This window comes from Haliotis rubra, unplaced genomic scaffold (genome assembly GCF_003918875.1).
Source record: "Haliotis rubra isolate DU_JTF1 unplaced genomic scaffold, ASM391887v1 Scf58, whole genome shotgun sequence".
In the NCBI taxonomy this organism is placed as follows: Eukaryota; Metazoa; Mollusca; class Gastropoda; order Lepetellida; family Haliotidae; genus Haliotis; species Haliotis rubra.
Genome location: NW_025767279.1, coordinates 1697083 through 1718541, shown reverse-complemented (window position 1 = coordinate 1718541; position 21459 = coordinate 1697083). Strand labels below are relative to the sequence as shown.

General features: G+C 37.4%; 1 protein-coding gene and 1 long non-coding RNA gene across 4 annotated transcripts in view; one reads left to right on the top strand and one right to left on the bottom strand.

Annotated features, from left to right (window-relative positions):
* LOC124254714 (serine/threonine-protein kinase TBK1-like) overlaps positions 1–21459 on the bottom strand; it is a 73772-nt gene that overhangs the window by 43821 nt on the left and 8492 nt on the right. The window contains exons 2-3 of the mRNA XM_046688564.1: positions 7714–7887; positions 1726–1851 (exon numbers count right to left, since the gene is read on the bottom strand). Coding sequence (XP_046544520.1) covers positions 1726–1851; positions 7714–7836 — 249 coding nt within the window. The 5' untranslated portion in view covers positions 7837–7887. The remainder of the gene's footprint in view (positions 1–1725; positions 1852–7713; positions 7888–21459) is intronic.
* On the top strand, positions 1880–19882 carry LOC124254719. 3 transcript variants are annotated; one of them, XR_006892529.1, is made up of 4 exons: positions 1880–3011; positions 3509–3552; positions 12744–12783; positions 19495–19882. It is a non-coding gene; the product is annotated as an uncharacterized LOC124254719 (long non-coding RNA). The 3 variants fall into 3 exon arrangements; XR_006892530.1 differs by lacking the exon at positions 12744–12783 and having other exon boundaries at positions 1893–3011; XR_006892528.1 differs by lacking the exons at positions 12744–12783; positions 19495–19882 and adding an exon at positions 3739–4590 and having other exon boundaries at positions 1894–3011.

The window sequence follows — 21459 nt, the reverse complement described above, 5'->3', positions numbered from 1 at the left end:
GACGGTACCTCGACCAGCATGCAGCCATCAGCAACTCCCTCCTCTTCGGGCTTCCCAACAACCTGATCAATAATAAGGTGGTACCTCGACCAGCATGCAGCCATCAGCAACTCCCTCCTCTTCGGGCTTCCCAACAACCTGATCAATAATAAGGTGGCCATCAGCAACTCCTCCTCTTCGGGTGTCCCAACTACCTGATCAATAATAAGGTGTACCTACCAGCTCGGTGACCAGCATGCAGCCACCAGCAACTCAGCCTCCTCTTCGGCTTCCCAACAACCTGATCAATAATAAGGTGGTACCTCGACCAGCATGCAGCCATCTGCAACTCCCCTCCTCTTCGGGCTTCCCAACAACCTGATCAATAATAAGGTGGTACCTCGACCAGCATGCAGCCATCAGCAACTCCTCCTCTTCGGCTTCCCAACAACCTGATCAATAATAAGGTGGTACCTCGACCAGCATGCAGCCATCTGCAACTCCCTCCTCTTCGGCTTCCCAACAACCTGATCAATAATAAGGTGGTACTCGACCAGCATGCAGCCATCAGCAACTCCCTCCTCCTCTTCGGCTTCCCAACAACCTGATCAATAATAAGGTGGTACCTCGACCAGCATGCAGCCATCAGCAACTCCCCCTCCTCTTCGGTTTCCCAACTACCTGATCAATAATAAGGTGGTACCTCGACCAGCATGCAGCCATCAGCAACTCCCCCTCCTCTTCGGCTTCCCAACAACCTGATCAATAATAAGGTGGTACCTCGACCAGCATGCAGCCATCAGCAACTCCCTCCTCTTCGGGCTTCCCAACAACCTGATCAATAATAAGGTGGTACCTCGACCAGCATGCAGCCATCAGCAACTCCCTCCTCTTCGGGCTTCCCAACAACCTGATCAATAATAAGGTGGTACCTCGACCAGCATGCAGCCATCAGCAACTCCCTCCTCTTCGGGCTTCCCAACAACCTGATCAATAATAAGGTGGTACCTCGACCAGCATGCAGCCATCTGCAACTCCCTCCTCTTCGTGTTTCCCAACTACCTGATCCAGAAACTGCAACAAGTGCAGAACACCGCAGCCATAGTTGTCAGCAGGATGAGGAAATTCGACCACAAACTGCCAGTCCTGCAGGACCTACACTGGCTGCCAGTGCACTACCGGATACAGTACAAGATACTTGTACTGGTGTTCCTGTCCCTCCATAACAAAGCACCAGATTACTTCAGCAGTCTGCTGACCAGATACCACCCACGTAGGACACTGTGCTCATGTGACAAGTCTCTCCTAGTTGTACCCTCCTCTCGTACAAAAATGTTTGGTGACCGTTCCTTTGTACATGCAAGACCCCTTCTCTGGAACAAGTCTCCCACTTGACACAAGATCCGAGCAAACATTCAAATCTAAACTCAAAACATTCTTCTTTAACATGGCATTTCAGTGTATGTATGTATTATGTATGTGTGTGTGTGTGTGTGTGTGTATGTATGCATGTATTATGTATGTATGTATGTATGTATGTATGTATGTATGTATGTATGTATGTATGTATGTATGTATGTATGTATGTATGTATGTATGTATGTATGTATGTATGTATGTATGTATGTATGTATGTATGTGACGGATGCACCGTGGACCACGCACGGATGCATGGATGTAGTTTGAGGTAAGAGATTTGAACCATATGAAAGAAAACATGACAAGTCTGTTCTGATCTCAACATACCTCATGTTCAACGTAGAGCAGGGGGATGATGTTTTCATGCTTGAGCCTTCGGAGGAGGTCAAGCTCTCCCGCAACCATTGAAACATGCTCATGAAAAACCTTAACAGCCACAACATTGCCATTTGTCTGAAACAAATAGATCAATTGAAACTAGAAAAAAAAGTGTCACATAGTCACATGATAGATGGGAGTATACATTCACATCATGTATTCAACCAGTCATTATGATCAGACAGCGAAATTCCAAAAGCTAAAATCCTAACGGTACTTAACAAGGAAAAACAACTTTATTCACATAAAATAATGTAAGATTCAAATCCAGTTTTTGTTTTGATGTATTATTATTATTTGTATTACTACTATTATTACGTATTAGTGATTGCAAACGTCCAAAAGCTTAAATCATACTGAACAGAAAAGCTTTGTTCACTAAAACTACTAAAAGATTCAATTCCAATTTTTGTTCTAAAATATTACTATTTTTTGTATTGCTATTATTATTTTTACAAATTAGAATTATATGCAGCAGAGAGTTTGTGTGACCCCAGTACACTCCAGTAATCACGATGTATAGCAATATGCACTGATATGCACTGGAAATCTAACATATGTTATATTTGGGATTACACTTTCTTAGTAAAGTACATATTCTAGTATGTTTGTTGGGTTTGGAAAACAAACATGGGTCTTTGAAAGTGAAACAGTTCCAGAATACATCATCTGTAGTTTGTCATGTCAGCTCATTTTGATTATTAAGTCACTGGCTATGTTTAACTGACTCTACCAGTATAAATATTCTTATCATTTATCAAATAATTTGTTTGTGTGTTGTATCAAATAATGCATGTTAAATAGCACAACACAGATAATACAGATGCATCCTTTATGTCCTTGTTTTGTAACTCATGTAATCGTTTCGTGCAGTTTATATATCCACATTCGACAGTCATTACTAATGTCTAAATCGGGCTCTGACAAACAATGCTATAAATATCCACTCACATGACCCAGGCTACTGACGACTATTTTCAAACTATTCAAGAAGAACACTGATATGTTCACAATGTATTCACCGCAGAGGCAAGAAGGGGACATAGTTTCTAAAACAAACATGCAGTTGAAAAACCTACTTTAAGTGAATCATGCTAGAAGCAAGATAGGATGGAAGACGGCAACGTGTAGGAAAGGACGACATTGGATATAGCAGGTCACAGATCATGTGACAGGAAATGTGATTCGCTCAAAGCCATGTTTATCACCTTTCCAGAGCATGCAACATGGCAAAAGTAAGTGTATCTTGTTGTTTTATCTGATGCAACTTTTAAGTAAAACTTGAAGGGTACTTGAATAACTTAGACTCAATATGCTGATACTGCACTTCCACGCTTTGTGTAAATGTAGGTCATCGATCATGTCAAAGGGTATTTCATTCATTCATTTCCCTTCAGGAAGCTGAATGACGTGTACTGAGATGAACACTATTTCATCCATATAGTCTAGGTCAAAGCTTTCAAGATTTAGTGAAATTTGTTTTCGAGTTGAACGTGCAAAGGCAAACAAAAACACTTGTCACAAGGTGAATATCTTCAGCTTGTAGTCAAATTACACAGAAATTACAAGTAAGCTCTACCTTAGTAACTGATAATGCATGTTGTCTTATTTATGGTTAACGTTGTTAATGTATTTAACCAAATGGATAAGAAATACTACTTTCTAAGAGAAAAATATTTACGGTTTTTAATGCAAACAAATAAACTCCTGTCAAGTGTAAATTTGGTTCCAGATAAACAGGACTGTGAACACATTGGATTACATCACCATACTAAGGTAAGATTCACATCTTTGTGTAGGTGACATAATCATTGAGTTATTGATAAACATTACACAATGTATGTCAGAGACAGCAAAGGCAAGTAACTCACGTATAAAAAAACAAACATAGAGAGTTCCTATTCCAATCATATTAGTCATGATAATGGAAATTAATAGCCTGTTTTCTCTCTATTGGTACAGTTTTCAGTGAACGCAAAGCCAAAAAATGAAGCCATCAGCATGAAAGGACATTCTTAATTCCAATTTGAGAATTTTTATGGAAATTTGCAATGGTCCCTGGGTCAAGTGTCATCCTCCGAAAATGACTTTAGTGACTAGGAGAATCCTGTAATAAGTAAGAATTGGCATTTCTTCAAATTGATAGAAGATACGTAAGAACATTATAAACTGAGTTTTCATTCCAGCGATTGGAAGACATCGTCTGTATTGGTCCATCCATTGACAAAAAGTGGGATCATAAAAAAGAGTCAAAGAGAAATGAACTTTGTTCCTGTAATTTTGCCAGAAAAGGTTCTAGGACAAAAAAAATAATTAGTCTGTTTGACCCAATGGATATCGGATTTAGTGTGCCCTTAGCAATCTACATAGTGATTGCTTAATTCTGATATTCTACCCGTGAAGATCCAGGTTAGAATTGGTCTTCAGCAACCCATGCTTGTCATAACAGACGACTAATGTGGATAGGGTGGCCAAGTGCACATGATGTTGATCACTGGATTGTCTGGTCCAGACTCAATTATTTACAAACTGCTGCCATATGGGTGGAATATTGTTGAGTGCAGAGTTCAACAACAAGTAAACAAACAAATTATTCTGATATTCTAATCCAGAGTGATAATTAAGTGTAAATATAAAATATCAACTTGATCAAGACATTTTTCCTTTTCCATTGTTTTCAATCAATAATATTACTTCCCTTCGTAATCTGTGCATTTTATTCATTTTCAAGTATTTCAAGAACTTAACTACCCACTTAACTGTGTTCAAAGCCACATGATTATGGTGACAGGGAATCTGACCAACAGGATCACAGTGTTCACGAATAGCATCTGACCCTCTGACAAATCTGGCAGATTTGCGAACGGTCTGACAGTAGTCTACAACCCGCCAGCCCCAGTGTCTGACTGTATATTTCACAATGAATTTTGACTGAAGTTGTTATATGTGACATGTGTCACTTGTTTGCTGTTTATAAATCTTATGTTTGTTTATAATTTCAATGCCAATTATAAGAAATGTTAAATCTGAAATGTGTGTTTAATTTTATTCTATGGGTCCTGTGAATTTTCAATGGGTCAGACAGACATCTGAAACTTACAGGACCCAATGTCCTGTTACTTTGAAACACAATTCGTGAACACTGGGATCAAGTGGTCAAGCTCGCTGACTTTGTTGTACCCCGATGTATCCTTGTTCACGGTACTGATTTGTCTATGCAATACTCGATTTATTTGCAAGTTGCCCCTGCCACGTAGCCAGCAACAACAACATACAAACAAACAGGACTCGGAGGGGGCACATATGCTTAAGTGTATTTTGAGATCAACATCAGAGTTAAAAATAACTAATGACGACAAAGAACACCCAGCATGCTAAGCGACAGTCTACCATGTCTGATAATCTTGCCGATACATGTAAGTTTTTTCAACCTAAGTATGTCTGCATGATATAACCTGTTGATATAATCTGTGAATGCCTTCTTCTGAGCTTGCGATACTACATGAGCTGATGGACAAAAATATTACTCCTCCACATTTCCTGTAGGCGGTGATAACAGCTGAAGTTGCCACGTGGCATATTTTGTGAGTCAAACACCACACCTTAAAATCTGAGCCATGAACTACCCACTCACAATGTGATATCAAGACCAAATAAAATCCATTTACTCCCTGTCAAACAAGTCCTATATCTAAGAAATACCACATTACAAGGAATAAGTAACCGAATAAGCAGATTTTACACCATATCTTGGTGACATAAATCAATGTTTCACCCTTGAACTTATCAGGTTCATATAACAGTCCACAACATTCCAGTGACGCAGTACATGTCGCCCTGGAAAATCCATTTCACTGTTGTGCAACACACATTATCTCGGCTATTCTGCCATGCAGTAGTCATAGCCACTGATTTTCGTTGTCATTCATAACATGCAAGGGCTGTGATAGTCAAAGAGCATTGCTGAGTAACTATAGTTATGGATCAACAAACATGTAAGGTTTACAGTGATGTAAATACCCCACACCTTAACAATTTCAATAGGGCATTTAAACTTCACATTTTTTTATATTTCTCTTTAAACAATGACAATATTAATGTTTAAAGTACAAACAATTGGCAATAGTTAACCTTTTAACACATTTTGAAAATTACTGACATAGAAAATACCCACATATAAAAAAAAAGGGTGGTTATTGGAAAATTTGAGTACCCACTGAAGATCAGTAGTACCTATTTATAACAGACACCATGCAAAAAGGTTATCTAGAGATCCTGGGTAAGTTCACTCCTTTTTCCTGGGAGATATGACACAGCAAGTTGTTAAGTATGATATATGATACTGAATAGCTTATTTAGAATTGAAAAATGTTGATTGGAAACTCATGAAATCCATTTCCTATTCAGTACACAAATAGGTGGTAGCTTTGCCAAACAATATAGTTCTACTTTGATAGCATAATAATCTCTCATTTCTGATTATTGATCAACATATGGATAAGGAAGAGAGATTTATGGATGTCAAGTTGATATTTATAAAAACTCTCTTCCTTACGTGTATCACTTCTAAATGCCATTAAAGACACATTGATGTATCACTTCTAAATGCCATTAAAGAGCACATTGATAAAGGGTGGGATTTAATAATACTTAGTGATCAACTTATTTACTGTTTGGGTACTTTCATTGGAAGATTATTATGGATAGAAGGGTGGGATTTAATAATACTTAGTGATCAACTTATTTACTGTTTGGGTACTTTCATTGGAAGATTATTATGGATAGAAGGGTGGGATTTAATAATACTTAGTGATCAACTTATTTACTGTTTGGGTACTTTCATTGGAAGATTATTATGGAAGGAAGGGTGGGATTTAATAATACTTAGTGATCAACTTATTTACTGTTTGGGTACTTTCATTGGAAGATTATTATGGAAGGAAGGGTAGGTTTTTAATAATACTTAGTGATCAACTTATTTACTGTTTGGGTACTTTCATTGGAAGATTATTATGGAAGGAAGGGTAGGTTTTTAATAATACTAAGTGATCAACTTATTTACTGTTTGGGTACTTTCATTGGAAGATTATTATTGATAGAAGGGTGGGATTTAATAATACTTAGTGATAAGGAGTGTATTTCCTGCATTAGTGAGTCACATTTTCACAATGCTGACAAGGACCTGCGTGACTAAAGTGGGTGGACTTACAATAGTGGGTGTTTAGGAACTGGATCAATTGTCCTGCTTTAGTAACAATGTGAATGTCACGACTTGCACCAAGTAAACTGTATGAATGCTAAATATAAATATTTCAGCAGGTTTAAACCTTTAAGATACCACTAGTGACAGTTAATATGGAGATCAAAGAAAATCTGAAAGAACTAAATGTTTTAACTCGATATTTATCAAGTTTGTCGGACAATGACAAATCAAGGCACCATATACAAGTATGCGAACTGAAAATTGTTCAACACTTGAATTGTGAATGGCTTTTTGAGAATTACTCATGGAATTACAGCAACAATAGCCAATACACATAGTAGTGGTATGGAAATCATATCAAAACCAACTTTAAGGTTGATCATTTTATAACTTAGTGTACAGAAATGAATAAAGCATAGCTAACAATGTTTTTTTTTCTCTTCACAAAATTGGAAGCAACACTAATCAGCAATATCATGGTGGGGGACACCAGAAATGGGCTTCATGCATCATACCCATGTGGGGAATCGAGCCCAGGTCTTTGGCTTGACGAGTTAACAATTCAACCACTCGGCTACCTTACCACCCCCCACTTTCTCAGTAAAGTACAGATCCCAACCCACACTCTCAGAGTCAGCCGTCTAATCCCCTTAACCACCGCGGCTTCCTTGTGTGTTCACATGCATTTATTGACATTCAAAGAGGGATAGTCCCATACAAAACTTTTTTTTTACCTTTTCACGGCCAAGGTAGACAACTGCTGTCGCCCCTCTTCCAAGGCTATCGGCCGTGTTCCATGTGACCCGGTCAGAGCTCTGTAATTGCCCCTTCTGTACTGGGAAGTTTGGAACCGACATGGAATGTTATAATCTTCATTGATATTAAGGTGTGGTTCTTGTTATCCAAACCTGCAACATAGAAACGTAAACTTAAAAAACACAAACATATTGTTCTTTATTCTCCACTATTACCTAACATGCTGATCATGCTTTTTAAACTCCAAAACTAATACCGGTTATGTTGCATAATAAGTACCCCATACCCTGTAGAAATGAGTGAGAGTGAGTTTAGTTTTACGCCAATTTTAGCATGGCGGAGACACCAGAAATGGACTCCACACATGGTACCCATGTGGGGAATAGAACCCGGGTCTTCGGTGTGACAGGCGAACGCTTTAACCACTTTGTTACCCTAGCACCCGATATATAATCTGTAGTAAGAGGTTATAGTAATAAAATGGTCATGATACCATCATAGGTCATCATAGGTTGATTATGATGATGATGATGATGACGACAATGATGACTTATGAAGCATAAAATGGTCATCATATCATCATAGGTTTGGGTAACACATGTTTGACCTGTTTTACATGAACGCACAGACTCTGGATGTATTGAGAGAGAATCATTGAATGTCATCTTAAGAATAAGAGACACTAAAACATTGCTCATAAGGACTGCAAAAACTGAATGTACCTATGCCCCCTCAGTACCAAAGATGTCAACGGCACAAGAGCCAGGCAGATCCATAGTCATGCAGGAAACTGGCCCTGTTGATAAATTTTTACCAGCTTGCTGGTTTTTCAGTTTAATTGAAAAGTGTAACTTCAGTAGTAAATGAATGTCTGCATAGATTTTATCATAAAACATGGAGACATAACAAAACTGGTCAAAATTCTTTATCAGAATACCGATTCTCATAAACATATTGCAATATGTATCGTTTGAAAAGCGTATTGCGGTATAGCGGTAATACCGCGCAGTCCTATAACCGATTGTCATTACCATAACAAGTAAAATCAAGAACTTGCAGAATGATAACATATTCTCTTATATAAACTGAAGTTTTTAATAAGGACAGGGCATGTTTTCTCTGACGATCTTGCAGGCTTGCTTTGGAGATTTTATTTGTGCTATCTGACATTTTTAGGTAATGTAAAATTGTAAATAGCTACAAGAATAAAAAGAATATATTTGTGTATAACTAATCAACTTTAAAACTTAAACACTGTGCTTGGATTACACTTCACTGGTGAGGTTTTAGTCCGATGTTTCTGGGGACCTTCACGTCTTTTTCAGCGTATTCATTTTAAACTTCCACCAGGGGTATGGCAGCAAGGTTACATGAAAGTTCAGACAACTGGTAGACACCACGTATTCTACACCTTGATATTATTCCCCACAACTATTTCAGTCTGAGATATATTTTAAAGCCATTTTTTGTGTATCTATTTTAAGACTCACTACAGTTGAAATAAATTTTAATTTTAATTGCCAATCCCTGAAAAATATCCCATTTGTTATTCTTAAACCATATTTAGAAATGTACATGTGTACAAATATAAGGTGAACAGCTGGTACTACAGGGCTCCAGATAAATTTTCGGGGTGCGAGTGTACTTACACATCATACTGCAAGTGGAGGTGTACTGAGAATTTTGAAGGAGTACTGACATGTTTTTTTGTGAGCGAGTTGGTGATGTGGTTTGTCTGGACGATTCATCAATCACTATTTCCAACCATGAATTTGTATTTGAAGACGCGTGAGAAATAACTGAGCGACCGTGTGATGCGCGAATGTCAGATCCGATATAAATAGGAACAGTGTAGTTTTTAGCCAATCGAAAAATAGTGACGCATATCGTTGCATGGCAATGCAAGTGATTCCTACTGTCGGGGTTTCCTCATGTGTCAAATCGTGTTTCGCAAAAACTTGACAAGTATTTATCCAAAATAGATTTCCATTTGCACGATACGCACGGATTTTGAGGCGTACATTATGCCCGTACGCCCCTTATCAGTAGCCCTGTACTAATTACATCAGAATGTGTTTTCAACAAATCATCATCATTATTGTATAAAATGGGTTAAAATTTTCTAAATGTAGCAATTTCTGAGTCATGTTAAATACTGTTAGAATTAAACTGAAATAATTATCCTTCATGTGTGAAGTACATTCTGAACATTCATACGCCAATATGAAATCCAGAGGGGCAGGAGTCGACATTTGTCCCGGTATGACGTGAGTGGGTCATGCGTGAAGAATGATATCGATAACCATGTCAAAAGTTAAAAGCAGGGCTCGAAAATTCCACTTGTCCGCTCGTATTGACGAGTAAAATTTGTTTCGGGCAAGTACGTTTTCTGACCCAAAAGTAACAGTTTTCTTTTTCCTTGAAGTTCAGCTATCTTAAATGGTGAACGAATTCAATTTTGTCAAAGATTTTGTACAGAAGACAAAGTAAGTAATGTTTATTGTAGTTTTATTCCAAGCAAGCAGTTTGAAATTAAATAATTTAAATTATATTCATTGTGATGCATGATCTATAGGGCAAGTACAATTTTAGAAGGACGAGAGGACAGTTCATATTACTCGCCAGGCGAGCGCAGATTTTTGAATTTTTCGAGCCCTGGTAAAAGACTTGTTTATAAAACAGAACATGAAGAACCACTGACAATTACTCTACAGCTAGTCTCTCTTACAGTCCCTGAAACAAATATACCCAAGAAAACCAATGCAAGTCTAGAATATGATGCAAGTCTTGCTTACCACAGTTTCAGAAAAATGAAGAAAGTCTCTGGGAATCCTTTTCATTATATTTTTTTATTATTATTCAGGGATTGGGATAGAAAACTTTGACAATGGGCCATTTTCAGGATTATTAGCCATTTTCTGAATTTAGAATGGGCCAATGCCCTTGTATCAATAGTAAACTTCGAAATTTGGTGGGCCATTTTTTATTCTAATGTGCAAAATGGCCCATGGCCCCTGCATTTCCCAAATCCCTGATTATTTATTAAGCATTTTTTCTGTAAAATGTGTTCATTTCATAGACTAGATGTCAGTCTACTGTACAGGGAATGGCATAACAAAATCAAACATAACATATGTTATATTTGGTATTACATTTTCTAAGTAAAGTACCGATTCTACTACTTTTTGGGTTGAGTCCATTCAGGATTCGAACCCACACCCTCAGAGTCAGGCAGCTAATCGCCAGCACACAAAGTCAGCTGCCTAACCCTGACTCTAAGGGTGTGGGTTCGAATCCTGGATGGGACTCAACCCCAAAAGTACTAGAATCGGTACTTTACTAAGAGTGAGTGAGTTTTAGTTTTACACCGTTTTTAGCAATATTCCAGCAATATCATGGAAGGGACACCAGAAATGGGCTTCACAATCACACATTGTACCCATGTGGGAAATCGAACCCGGGTCTTCGGTGTGAGGAGCGAACGCTTTAACCACTAGGCTACCCCACCGCCCCACTTTACTAAGGAAATGTAATCCCAAATATAATATATGTTACATTTGACCGCTTTCTACATGGCATTGTGTAATCACACAACAAAATAATTTTCATTGATCATGTCTCAGAATGAAACCAAACAACTTTAAAAGAATTCAGCTTAAATGAATAACATAACCACATGATCACAGTAACTATCATTATAACCCCAAAGTACAGGCTGAATCAATACATTTGAACTCACAAAACATCCAAACAATAACATGACTACCATTGGTAACAGGCCAGTCAGTATGATCAATATCATTACCGAGTACTGCTGTACTAACAGAAAGTAAACAAGACATCAAACAGTAAAATAATGTGTAAGTATTGTTAGAAAACAATTAATTATTTCAAACTGAAAAGTCAGAAGAATCCTTACCATTACCACAACGATCACTGTGCTGAGTGCTGGCTAACCATGAAATGTGTCATAACAACCACACCCAGCAACTTACACTCAAGTGTAATAGGGTGATCAACAATAAACCAGACAATTGTTAATGATTGTTTGTTATCTGCTTATATGTTAATACTTCCCCCAAAGTTTCCTAAGATTTAATTCATAAATGTCATTTTTTTTCCAAAAAGAGTAGTATTGTGAAATAAAAAACCCCAATGAAACAATCGTCTGTTGTGTTAACCTCACATACAAATTTATACAAGTGGGGAAATCATTCTACTTGGAAGAGTTCACTGGTTCTTAAAATAAAAATAAGATTAAAGAAACACTTTAAAGATTTAAACCTGTAAATATATTTTTTTATAAATAATAAAAGATTCTGATAACAGTAATATATTGTCTATCCTTTCTTGTTACTAAATACATACAAAGTCAACGTGTTCCTTCCAGTATATGCCTTGACAAATCTATGCCAACACTTTTATCTAACCCTAAAATGCTGACCAAGCTGCCAGTAATGTATTCACAGACATGATGTAAGGCCATATATAACAGGACTTTTTGCTGAATCAGCAGATCTAACAAAGTGTTGTCCCCATTTCTATGAACCAACATGATCGCATACCCCAAAATCAGCTATTATGCTTGACAACGGTACAAGAATCTGTATCGAAACGTCGCACTCACGAATAAAAAGAAGTTGTTATCCATAAAGTGTGTTCTATATTGTACTTCCCAACTTCTAAAATGCCACTCAAAGAAGGTGAATATCTAATTAAGGGACCGTTCATGTGTGTGTGTGTGTGGCAATAAACAGAGACCATATTGGTACTGTAACCATATGGTCTCTGTTTATTATATGGTCTCTGCAATAAATAATGGCTATTACTAGGAACTGACTGCCAAATTGAAACTGTGCAAGTGACAAACAGAAATAACACTGTGACATGGGCTTACGTTACTGACTCAGATACCCTTTCTGATCCAACAACCCTTCATGAATCTTAGAAGTCATAATTAAACTTATTCATTAAGTTAATTATCTTATTGTTTGTTCCTTTTTTTCAGAAATCGTGGCCCTGATGGGACACACTCATCAAGGTTTAGGGTAGGCTTTCTATTAAAAAAAACATCTATTCTTTGGCATAGAATTTATAAATTAGAATGATCAAAAAACCCGGGGGTTACTAACTAAGATACATAGCGTTCACTGACATGAACGCTATGCAGCACCTCCATTCGCGCACTCGTTACGATTTTTGCGCACGAAAAACTTATATGAATGACTTCTTTGTACTTGTACTTATACCTACACGTGCGCCCTATTTTCAATATCAAAATATCTAAAAATAAATATTTACAAGCCATCAAACATCTGTCGGTCGCTCACAAACGAGCGGCGCCATTTTGATTCACGTGACCTGTGACTCGAAGGGGATTCCCTCCCTAAAATAGTAACACGCGTGTTTACAACTCATACATTTTTAGGCAATTAAAACGATAGTATGGAGACTTTCGTTTCCAATCTAGACTGACCGACCACCCCTGCTCTTTCAACAGCTGTTTTCAAAGGAGTTGCTGCTGAGTTTTCAATTATTGCTGTCACCTCGACAGTTCCATGGGTGTCTCTGTATACGAATCAATTATCTATAAATTATTTTTTCTGTAATATTCAAACCTTGGGTTCTTCTCAAGGCTTGCTTGGCTCGTATTATGACGTACATGTACTGTGCACCTGACTATCATTGGTGTCAACATTCGCTGTGAAAGACTGAAACCAGTTATAAGCTGGTTCCCGGCACCCTTTGCGCGCGCTAACGTTCGGCAAAGCTAGCATGTTCAAACCAACTAATTATCAAACGTTCATAAATCTATTAAGTACACAGTATAAGATCTGAATTGTGATGATTTGTTTACATTATAAAACAAGTAGAGTTTGCTGCGCCTTCGTTTTCACACCTTATCTATATTGCTCAATTTCATATAACCACTTTGTATTGATGACAAGACCATATTGGCTTAAAAAGCCTACCCATGTTGATTTAATATTTGCCATTTGGTGAAAATTGATGAACAAAGAGTTCGCCGCGGTGTTGATGCATCGCCTCAAAAGTTTTCTTGTTGCTGTACTAAAGTGTCTTCAGGACACATTCAGCATTTTCTAAGTGAATAATTCAATACTTATATACCGCCACAAAATATTATAAATTCATTTTCCGCCTTACTACTGATTTTGTGCCAGTGTTGGCACACCTACCCACTCTAAGACACACATACCTTTCTAACGTCATCCGCGAGGAAAGTTTAGAATATTTGCAATACGAGATTTAATTTGTATGCGTGCCTCGACCGATGTCCACATGTATAAATTACCTGCATATTTGTGTCGTTCATACATCAGAGATGATTTTATTCGCTCACAGTTTTCTGACAAGCTTATTATAAAATCTTTGGGTGTGCATTTAAAAAAGCGACGGTCTTTTCACGCAAATAAAACGAATATTTACGTTTACTATTATTTTTCGTGAATATTGATATCAAATATGTACAATAACAGAAAGTAAGATTTTGAAAAAGAAGTTTCCAGAAAATATGAACAATTTATATTTTCAAAGGTCTTTCAAGCGCCTGCATGACCGATTTTTGAAAACGATACAAAATGTGTTTTGGACGTCTTCCGATGAAGGACAGCGCGGCCGTCTAAAAATAGCAACCAATGGAAAATGACATAACATTGTCAATGTTGGCTTTTCGTAGGCCTTCTCAGCCATCGTCTCTTTGGCCTGTACCGGCTCGTATATTGCGATATGCGAGACGGGGCCCAGCTTAGACGGGGCCCAGCTTAAAACCAGTTATTGCCTTTACTTCCGGTCGCCAAATAAATAAAGGGAGATAAATCTCGTGTCATTTAATTGGAACAGTTGTCCCAATGTATTAATAAAAAAAAGTGATAATTGGTTCTTCGATACATGTTTGAAACATGTATTAATAAACCTTCGTGTATTTTGTAAGAAATTACAAGTTACTGACATTTAATCTTAAAGACTGGCCTGTGTGAGAGAGAGGGCTTCTAAAAACAAACGAAGAGTTGATAAAACGTAAGGCTGGATATGATTGATAGAGGAACTGTGGCTGTCTGTAAGGAGACAATTAGAACTGAGCTGCATGCAATGGGTTGGCAGAAAAGTCGAGGAATTCCATCACCGATCATGAAACCTGAACAAAAGTAGCGAAGGTTGAACTGGTGCTAACAGCATAGAAATTTTCACTGGGATAATGTGATTTTCTCAGATGAAAGTTCTGTGTGGCTGTTTCCTAATACACTGAAATTCTGGACCAAACAAACTGAAAAACCTTTGTATCAGCGCCCAAAGTACAGTCCGAAATTTAACGTGTGGGGTGGCATATTTGTGTTAGGGGCAACGCCCCTCTGTGTATTTGAAGGGAATATGAACAGTGAGCGGTATACAGATATTCTCGAGGGACATTTACTTCCATCTGCTCACGTGTTCTATGGAAATGTTTTGATTTTCCAGCAGGACAACGACCCAAAACATCGTTCAAAGCATTCACGGGACTGGTTTCGGACCATAAATATGACATTATTTGATTGGCCAAGCTATAGCCCTGACCTGAATCCAATAGAAAATGTTTGGGAAGGAAAGTGTCAATAAGAGAAATCTGACAAATATTGCTGAAATGAAAGAAGAGGAGGTCCGATATTAGGACAGCATGGACCACGACTTTCTAACTTCTTTGATCAGTAGTATGCCCCGCCGCGTTGAAGCCTGCATTGCTGCCCATGGTGACTTGACAAAATACTAACTGTTCACCTGTCTTTGAATCTGGAGTTATGTTCACATTTAATACGTGATTAATGAGTGAAATAAATTAAAATAATCACAATCTTAAATTCTCAATAATTTCTGGTTGTACTGTACTTGAACAGTCTTTGTACATGTGTAGCCGAAGGAATTCGGAGCAAGTGGTTTTAATTGTTTAAAAATTGGGATGTAACTAAAACAAACGATACAAATTGAAAACGGCTCATAATGACATATTGTAGGCACATATAAGTCCTGGAATACACAGTCATGGTATCAGTATCTCAGGTAAAGCAGTCACGTGTATGTTAATCATGGTCAGTGAAAAGGTTTAATCACGTGGGCAATATCTCAGCCACATTGTGACAGGGTTTGAATGCATGACTAAATCAGCTGAATCTGAATAAACCGGCTTAATATCACCGTCACATGATGTCTTTTATAGTATTAATTAAGTATACAAGTGTTCCGGAAAAAAGAGTTGGTCTTTTATGATTGTGACTAGTTTCAGTTTTAATATCAAAACATATCCGCAGTTCTTGTCAGGGGTATTTCGTTTCAGATGGAGGCGGGTTTGGGAAAACAAGACTGCCATTGGGTTTATATATGGAGTTCAGGGATTTGTGTAATGCCAGTTTACGTCAGAACTCATATTACACAGGACTTCCTTTACCGGTTAGCGCTTGGGTTAGCACGGGCTGAGATTTGTACGTTGATTCCAGCATATGCCTGCGTGTCTGTCATTAAACAGATCATCTGTGATCGTGGATGTGTTTTTTGGTTGAAATACTATTTTCTCACTATATTATTCATCCTAAACTAGGTGTGTGTGTGTGTGTGTGTGTGTGTGTGAGTGTGTTTGAGTGCGTTTACTGTTTACGACAGTCCATATGCCGTATGTGTCGCGACGACAATGGGGAATTCCCCTTCCTTGTACGCATGTCTAACGCACGTGGCAACAACGGACGGATCATACTCATGTTTACTCCAAACATATGGTACGTCTTGAAATCTGAAGCCACGATAATATAAAAATATAACATACTAGTATATTCCTTACTTCAACTTCAAAACCCACATTTCACTTTGTTGACTGTTATGTAGTAGAAAACACAATAAAGCGGACTGATTAGAAAGTTCCCAAACATACTGCTCTCGTTCCGTGAAACCGGGGCGGTGGGGAAACTAGCTACAGGTTAAAGCGTCCGCTCGTTACGAGGAAGACCCGGGTTCGATTCCCCACATGGGTACAGCGTGTGACGCAGATTTCTGGTGTCCCCTGTCGTGATGTTGCTGGAATATTGCTAAAAAGTGGCGTCAAACCAAACTCATACTTTCATTGAAACATTCAATAATAGGGAGTTTAACACAATGTATAGCACATATATAACAAAAAGAACAAATCATATAATCTGGTTAATCATTTGAGTGAAAACATAGTGTAAACCAACCTGCATATGCACTCCATGTCTTCCTTCTACATCCGTATGATGCAACATGCTTGCCACTATTTAGTATATAAATGCCAGCTGTGCTGATAAGACGTGGGATGGGGTAGGAGGCGGGGGTTGTTTTATTTTAGGAGAAATATTAACGAGCTACATTAGTTCCACCACGGGAGTGTCTTTTTGTTAAGTATAATTAGGAACGAAATTTGTATTTAGCCATTTGAGTGTGTACATATGTTTCTGACCACGATTGTCCAATCACGAATGATACATATATACTCCGTGTAATCAACAGGTTATGACTATTAATATCTCTTTGTGAAAAAACGATATTGCTAATTTTCTGTCTTTCTGATCACATTAGCACAGACCAAGACTTGCACAAGCAAATGATTAATCGTTCAAATCGTAACTTCTAAATAATAATATGTGAAGCCGTGATATTGCTAGAGTATTGCTAAAAGCGGCATAAAACCATACTCACTCTAAATAATAATAATTAGACGGAAAGTGATGATATAATGAAAATTAATCTCTCTGAGAATAATACAATGGTCATTAGTTGTAACCATTATGACTACAGAGACGTGTGTTGGTTGTGTGAAGTCAAAATCTACCTAGAAATGAGCCTCTTAGACTGTACCCTTGATTAGACAAGCCTAGGCATAGAATTACCGTACTACACATATTACTGCATTGTCATTGTCGTCAGTTTGAGTATGTGATAAACTGTAGATTAACTAAACACATGCACTGAATGACCCAGTTGGATATATTATGTATTATTTGGACGGTCGTCTAATCACAAATATTTATACTTATAAATGTTAACCATTAATGGCTCTGAGTGAATGTCTGAAGATTTTGAATTCGTTACCTGGCATAATAATTCTGTTTTTTAAACGTATGACTAAATAGTGATATTTCCTAACAGAAGTACATTACCACCGCAAATGTGAACATTTAATGCTTGAGTAGAAAACGCCATTTATATCTCGTTAGTATAACGTTGTACCTAAGCAGAGTCATGAAGAGATGTATATTAGAACTACGATATTGTACACTTAGCCAGTGTTGAAAATCTAACCCGTTGGTTTGAATTATACAAGTAGTCATTATGCAGGGTTTCATAGCATCAATATCAATATCATCTCTCAAATAATGCTTAAAATCTAAATGCAGAAAGGTATTCGTTACTATAGCGATATCACCAGAGTCTTAAAACATGTATTCTGGCCATTTGGATTTTAACTCACCTGTATACGCCTTGTTAAGAGAGCCTGAGTATAAAAGTCACAGGTATATACCATGTTAGGAGAGTCTGAGTTTAGGAGTGAGTGAATATAGCTTAACACCGCATCAGCAATTCTACAGCTATTCGCGGCGTGAAAATGTTATATTTTACACAATAAGCTGAACAAAATAAAAGTGATGTTGAAAATTACTAACATACCAGTCCTATACCACATTCAAAGTAATAAACACATCTCTGATTTTAAAATTCTATATTTTTACATACAGTTTGATTACTTTTATTTAATACGCTAAAATCAAGTGGTTAGAAACATTTATAAAAAATTAACGTAAAGTAGGAACATCATCATAAAAAACGTTGTCTAATATTATAAAAAGCAATACATTCAAGTAGAATCTGTTTGATAGTAATGGTTCTATGGCGAGGGATGTAATGTGGTGGATCCTTTCCTTTCAGTATAAAGGAATGTGTATAGAACTATGTCCTATACGATATCGCCGAATCACAAATTCAGAGTTTGAGTATATACGTCACATGTATATATATGCCTTGTTAGGAGAGAAATATGTGAACTTCTAAACCAACCCTTCAAGGTTAATAAAATAATCTGCGCATGATCAAGCCAATGCAGTTCAAGTGTCCCCGGATCTGCGTATAACACGTGGCGCTTGCTGAATCATGTTACACGCGTTACACATTGTAGGGCTCTCATACATTACACTATGTGAATGAGATGAAAAGACTTTAATGTCACAGTGACCCGGACTGAATGTATGCGGTTTGGACTTACTCGGAAACGTTGTGCGCGATACTACTGAAGAGACAGTCGACTGGCGTGTCCCAGCTATATATACCCGCAACCAGGGCCAACCAATCGATGTCGACGCTCTCCACCAGTAAATGACGCCCGTTCATCTAACGTAATACAGTCTATGTACGTCGCCGATATAACGCATGCTGTGTTTTGGATTACATTTTAAATATGGTGGCTGATTACTATAACTTCTTGTACTTTGAACTTGGGTTTAATCCCAGTAAACCGAGATCGCGTTTGGGGTAGATTCGGAGAATTTGGGCCGTTAAGAGAATTTTAAATATTTTCCTTTGTCCCTAAACCAGGACAGGTGACCATTGCCGGCGTTTGAGGAAAAATGTGAAGCTCATTCGCAAAAATATCCGTGTGATCAGAAGGAAAGTAACAAATCACAAAATACTACGTAAGGAAATATTCATGTTCTTTTCTTTCTTGAAAATTGCGGTGCTTTTATGATTATAGGAACGTTCATTTTTAGGTTTCGAGCCACATCTCTCTGGTAACCACCACGCCTTAACAACGTTTTCAATCCTCGTACACAGACCCAGGAAGGTATCATAATATTCCTGGAAATATATGTGATTGTAAACTCTGTAACAGCTGTAATATCGAATGTATGTACTTGTATATAACACTATATAATCTTAGAAAACGGCAAGTACAAGTATTTTGAAAACCCTACGATTCATAAGTTTAAGCTCTTATTGTCCAATGCTAATGTCGAAATAACGAAACGTGTTGCAATGTTTGAACTATGCGCGAGTAAATATCGCGCCTGTGTGGACCAGTGATATGTATATGTCCCTTGGGCCGATGGCCTACATGTACCGTTTGCAAGTAAACAATAAACTGTGTCCATAACAATGTCTCACACTTATTCACTCGTAAAGTATCAGCCACATACGTCGACAGACATGTATGAAGGCACAACAGAAAAAATACGTGACACAAAGAAAGAGAAAGAGAACAAGTGTAACTTCTTATATAAGCGACGTTTCGGTTGTAGCTACACCGAAACGTCATTCATATTAATAATAAAGAAATTGTATATCCATGGAACTTTCCCTGGTGTTCAAAAGAATTGTACAAACTGTCAGTGGTGAGAAAGACCGACTTTTAAGTAAAAAACTGTATTCCTTAAATAACGTTTGATCTTACTGAAAATAATTATAACATGCACATAATTCATATTAACGTTAGTCTTTGTATAAATAAATAGTCTTTATACATGTTCAGAACGTATCTCTAATATCAAGTCTTTGAAGAGCATTTACAAGTGGAATGCATAAGAAAAGCAAGATTTATGGATGTCAACTTCTTTATTGTGAGTAACACGACGTTTCGGAGCGTATGCTTGCTCCTTCATCAGGTGACGTTTCGGAGCAAGCATACGCTCTGAAGCGTCGTGTTACAATAATGAAGTTGACATCCATAAATCTTTCTTATCTCCAATATGAAATTAACATTGCACGGTCTTAAGAGATAGAAAATATCACATACAATATTTGACTGAAAACAGATGTAAAATACTTGTTTCCATCTATTTTGAAGATAAGTAAAAACCTTAAAAGTACCTTTTTTGTTTCTCTGGTAACTTACACTCCAGACACACTAAAGGTAAAACATGTACTCATAGACACATATCCAGAGACGTTTCTGATCTGTGAAAACCGGTATTTATATCAATGATCTGGCCCCAGAGGCCTAAATAAGCTGCGTATCCGGGTAAAAAACGCATAGAATTACGCATTGAAAAATAATTGTTGCGTATCAATTACGCATTTAAAATGATAAATACACTTTCTGCGTATCAGTCAGAGGCCCAGATAAGCTGCGTATCCGGCTAAAATACGCATAGAATTACGCATTGAAAAATAATTGTTGCGTACCAATTACGCATTTAAAATGATAGATACGCAGAAAGTTTAAAACAAATGCGTACGGAATATATTTATAAAAATCGCTCGCGTAATGAAACAGACATCGATTGCTATCAAGTTGTACTGATAGTATAGGACAAATGTTGTACTGTCAGTATAGGATGATTTTTATGAAATCATTTCCATTATATTAAAGTTGGTTTTGATTACCGCCTCGTTTTCCATTGACTGCTAGTTTACAGTAACATCGGTAAAAATGTGTGAATTTAAATGGCTTCCGTATTTTACCCCATTCCATGTGCGTACAACTTCTGCTTACCACGTTCATGAGGGTCCGTATAACTTTAGTGTTGATTATATATATTTTACATAAAAACTGTAATTAAAATTACACAATGCTAGGTTATATTTCTTTGGGTTAAATAATAGTATTCTGTATTATATTTTACTGATGACTGCGTCAGAATTCGTCCCGTTATATTATTGTGCATGTTTGAACTTGTTCGCTGCTGATTGCTATTTCCGGCTCAAATACACACGGTAATCGTAATCTAAATTAATTT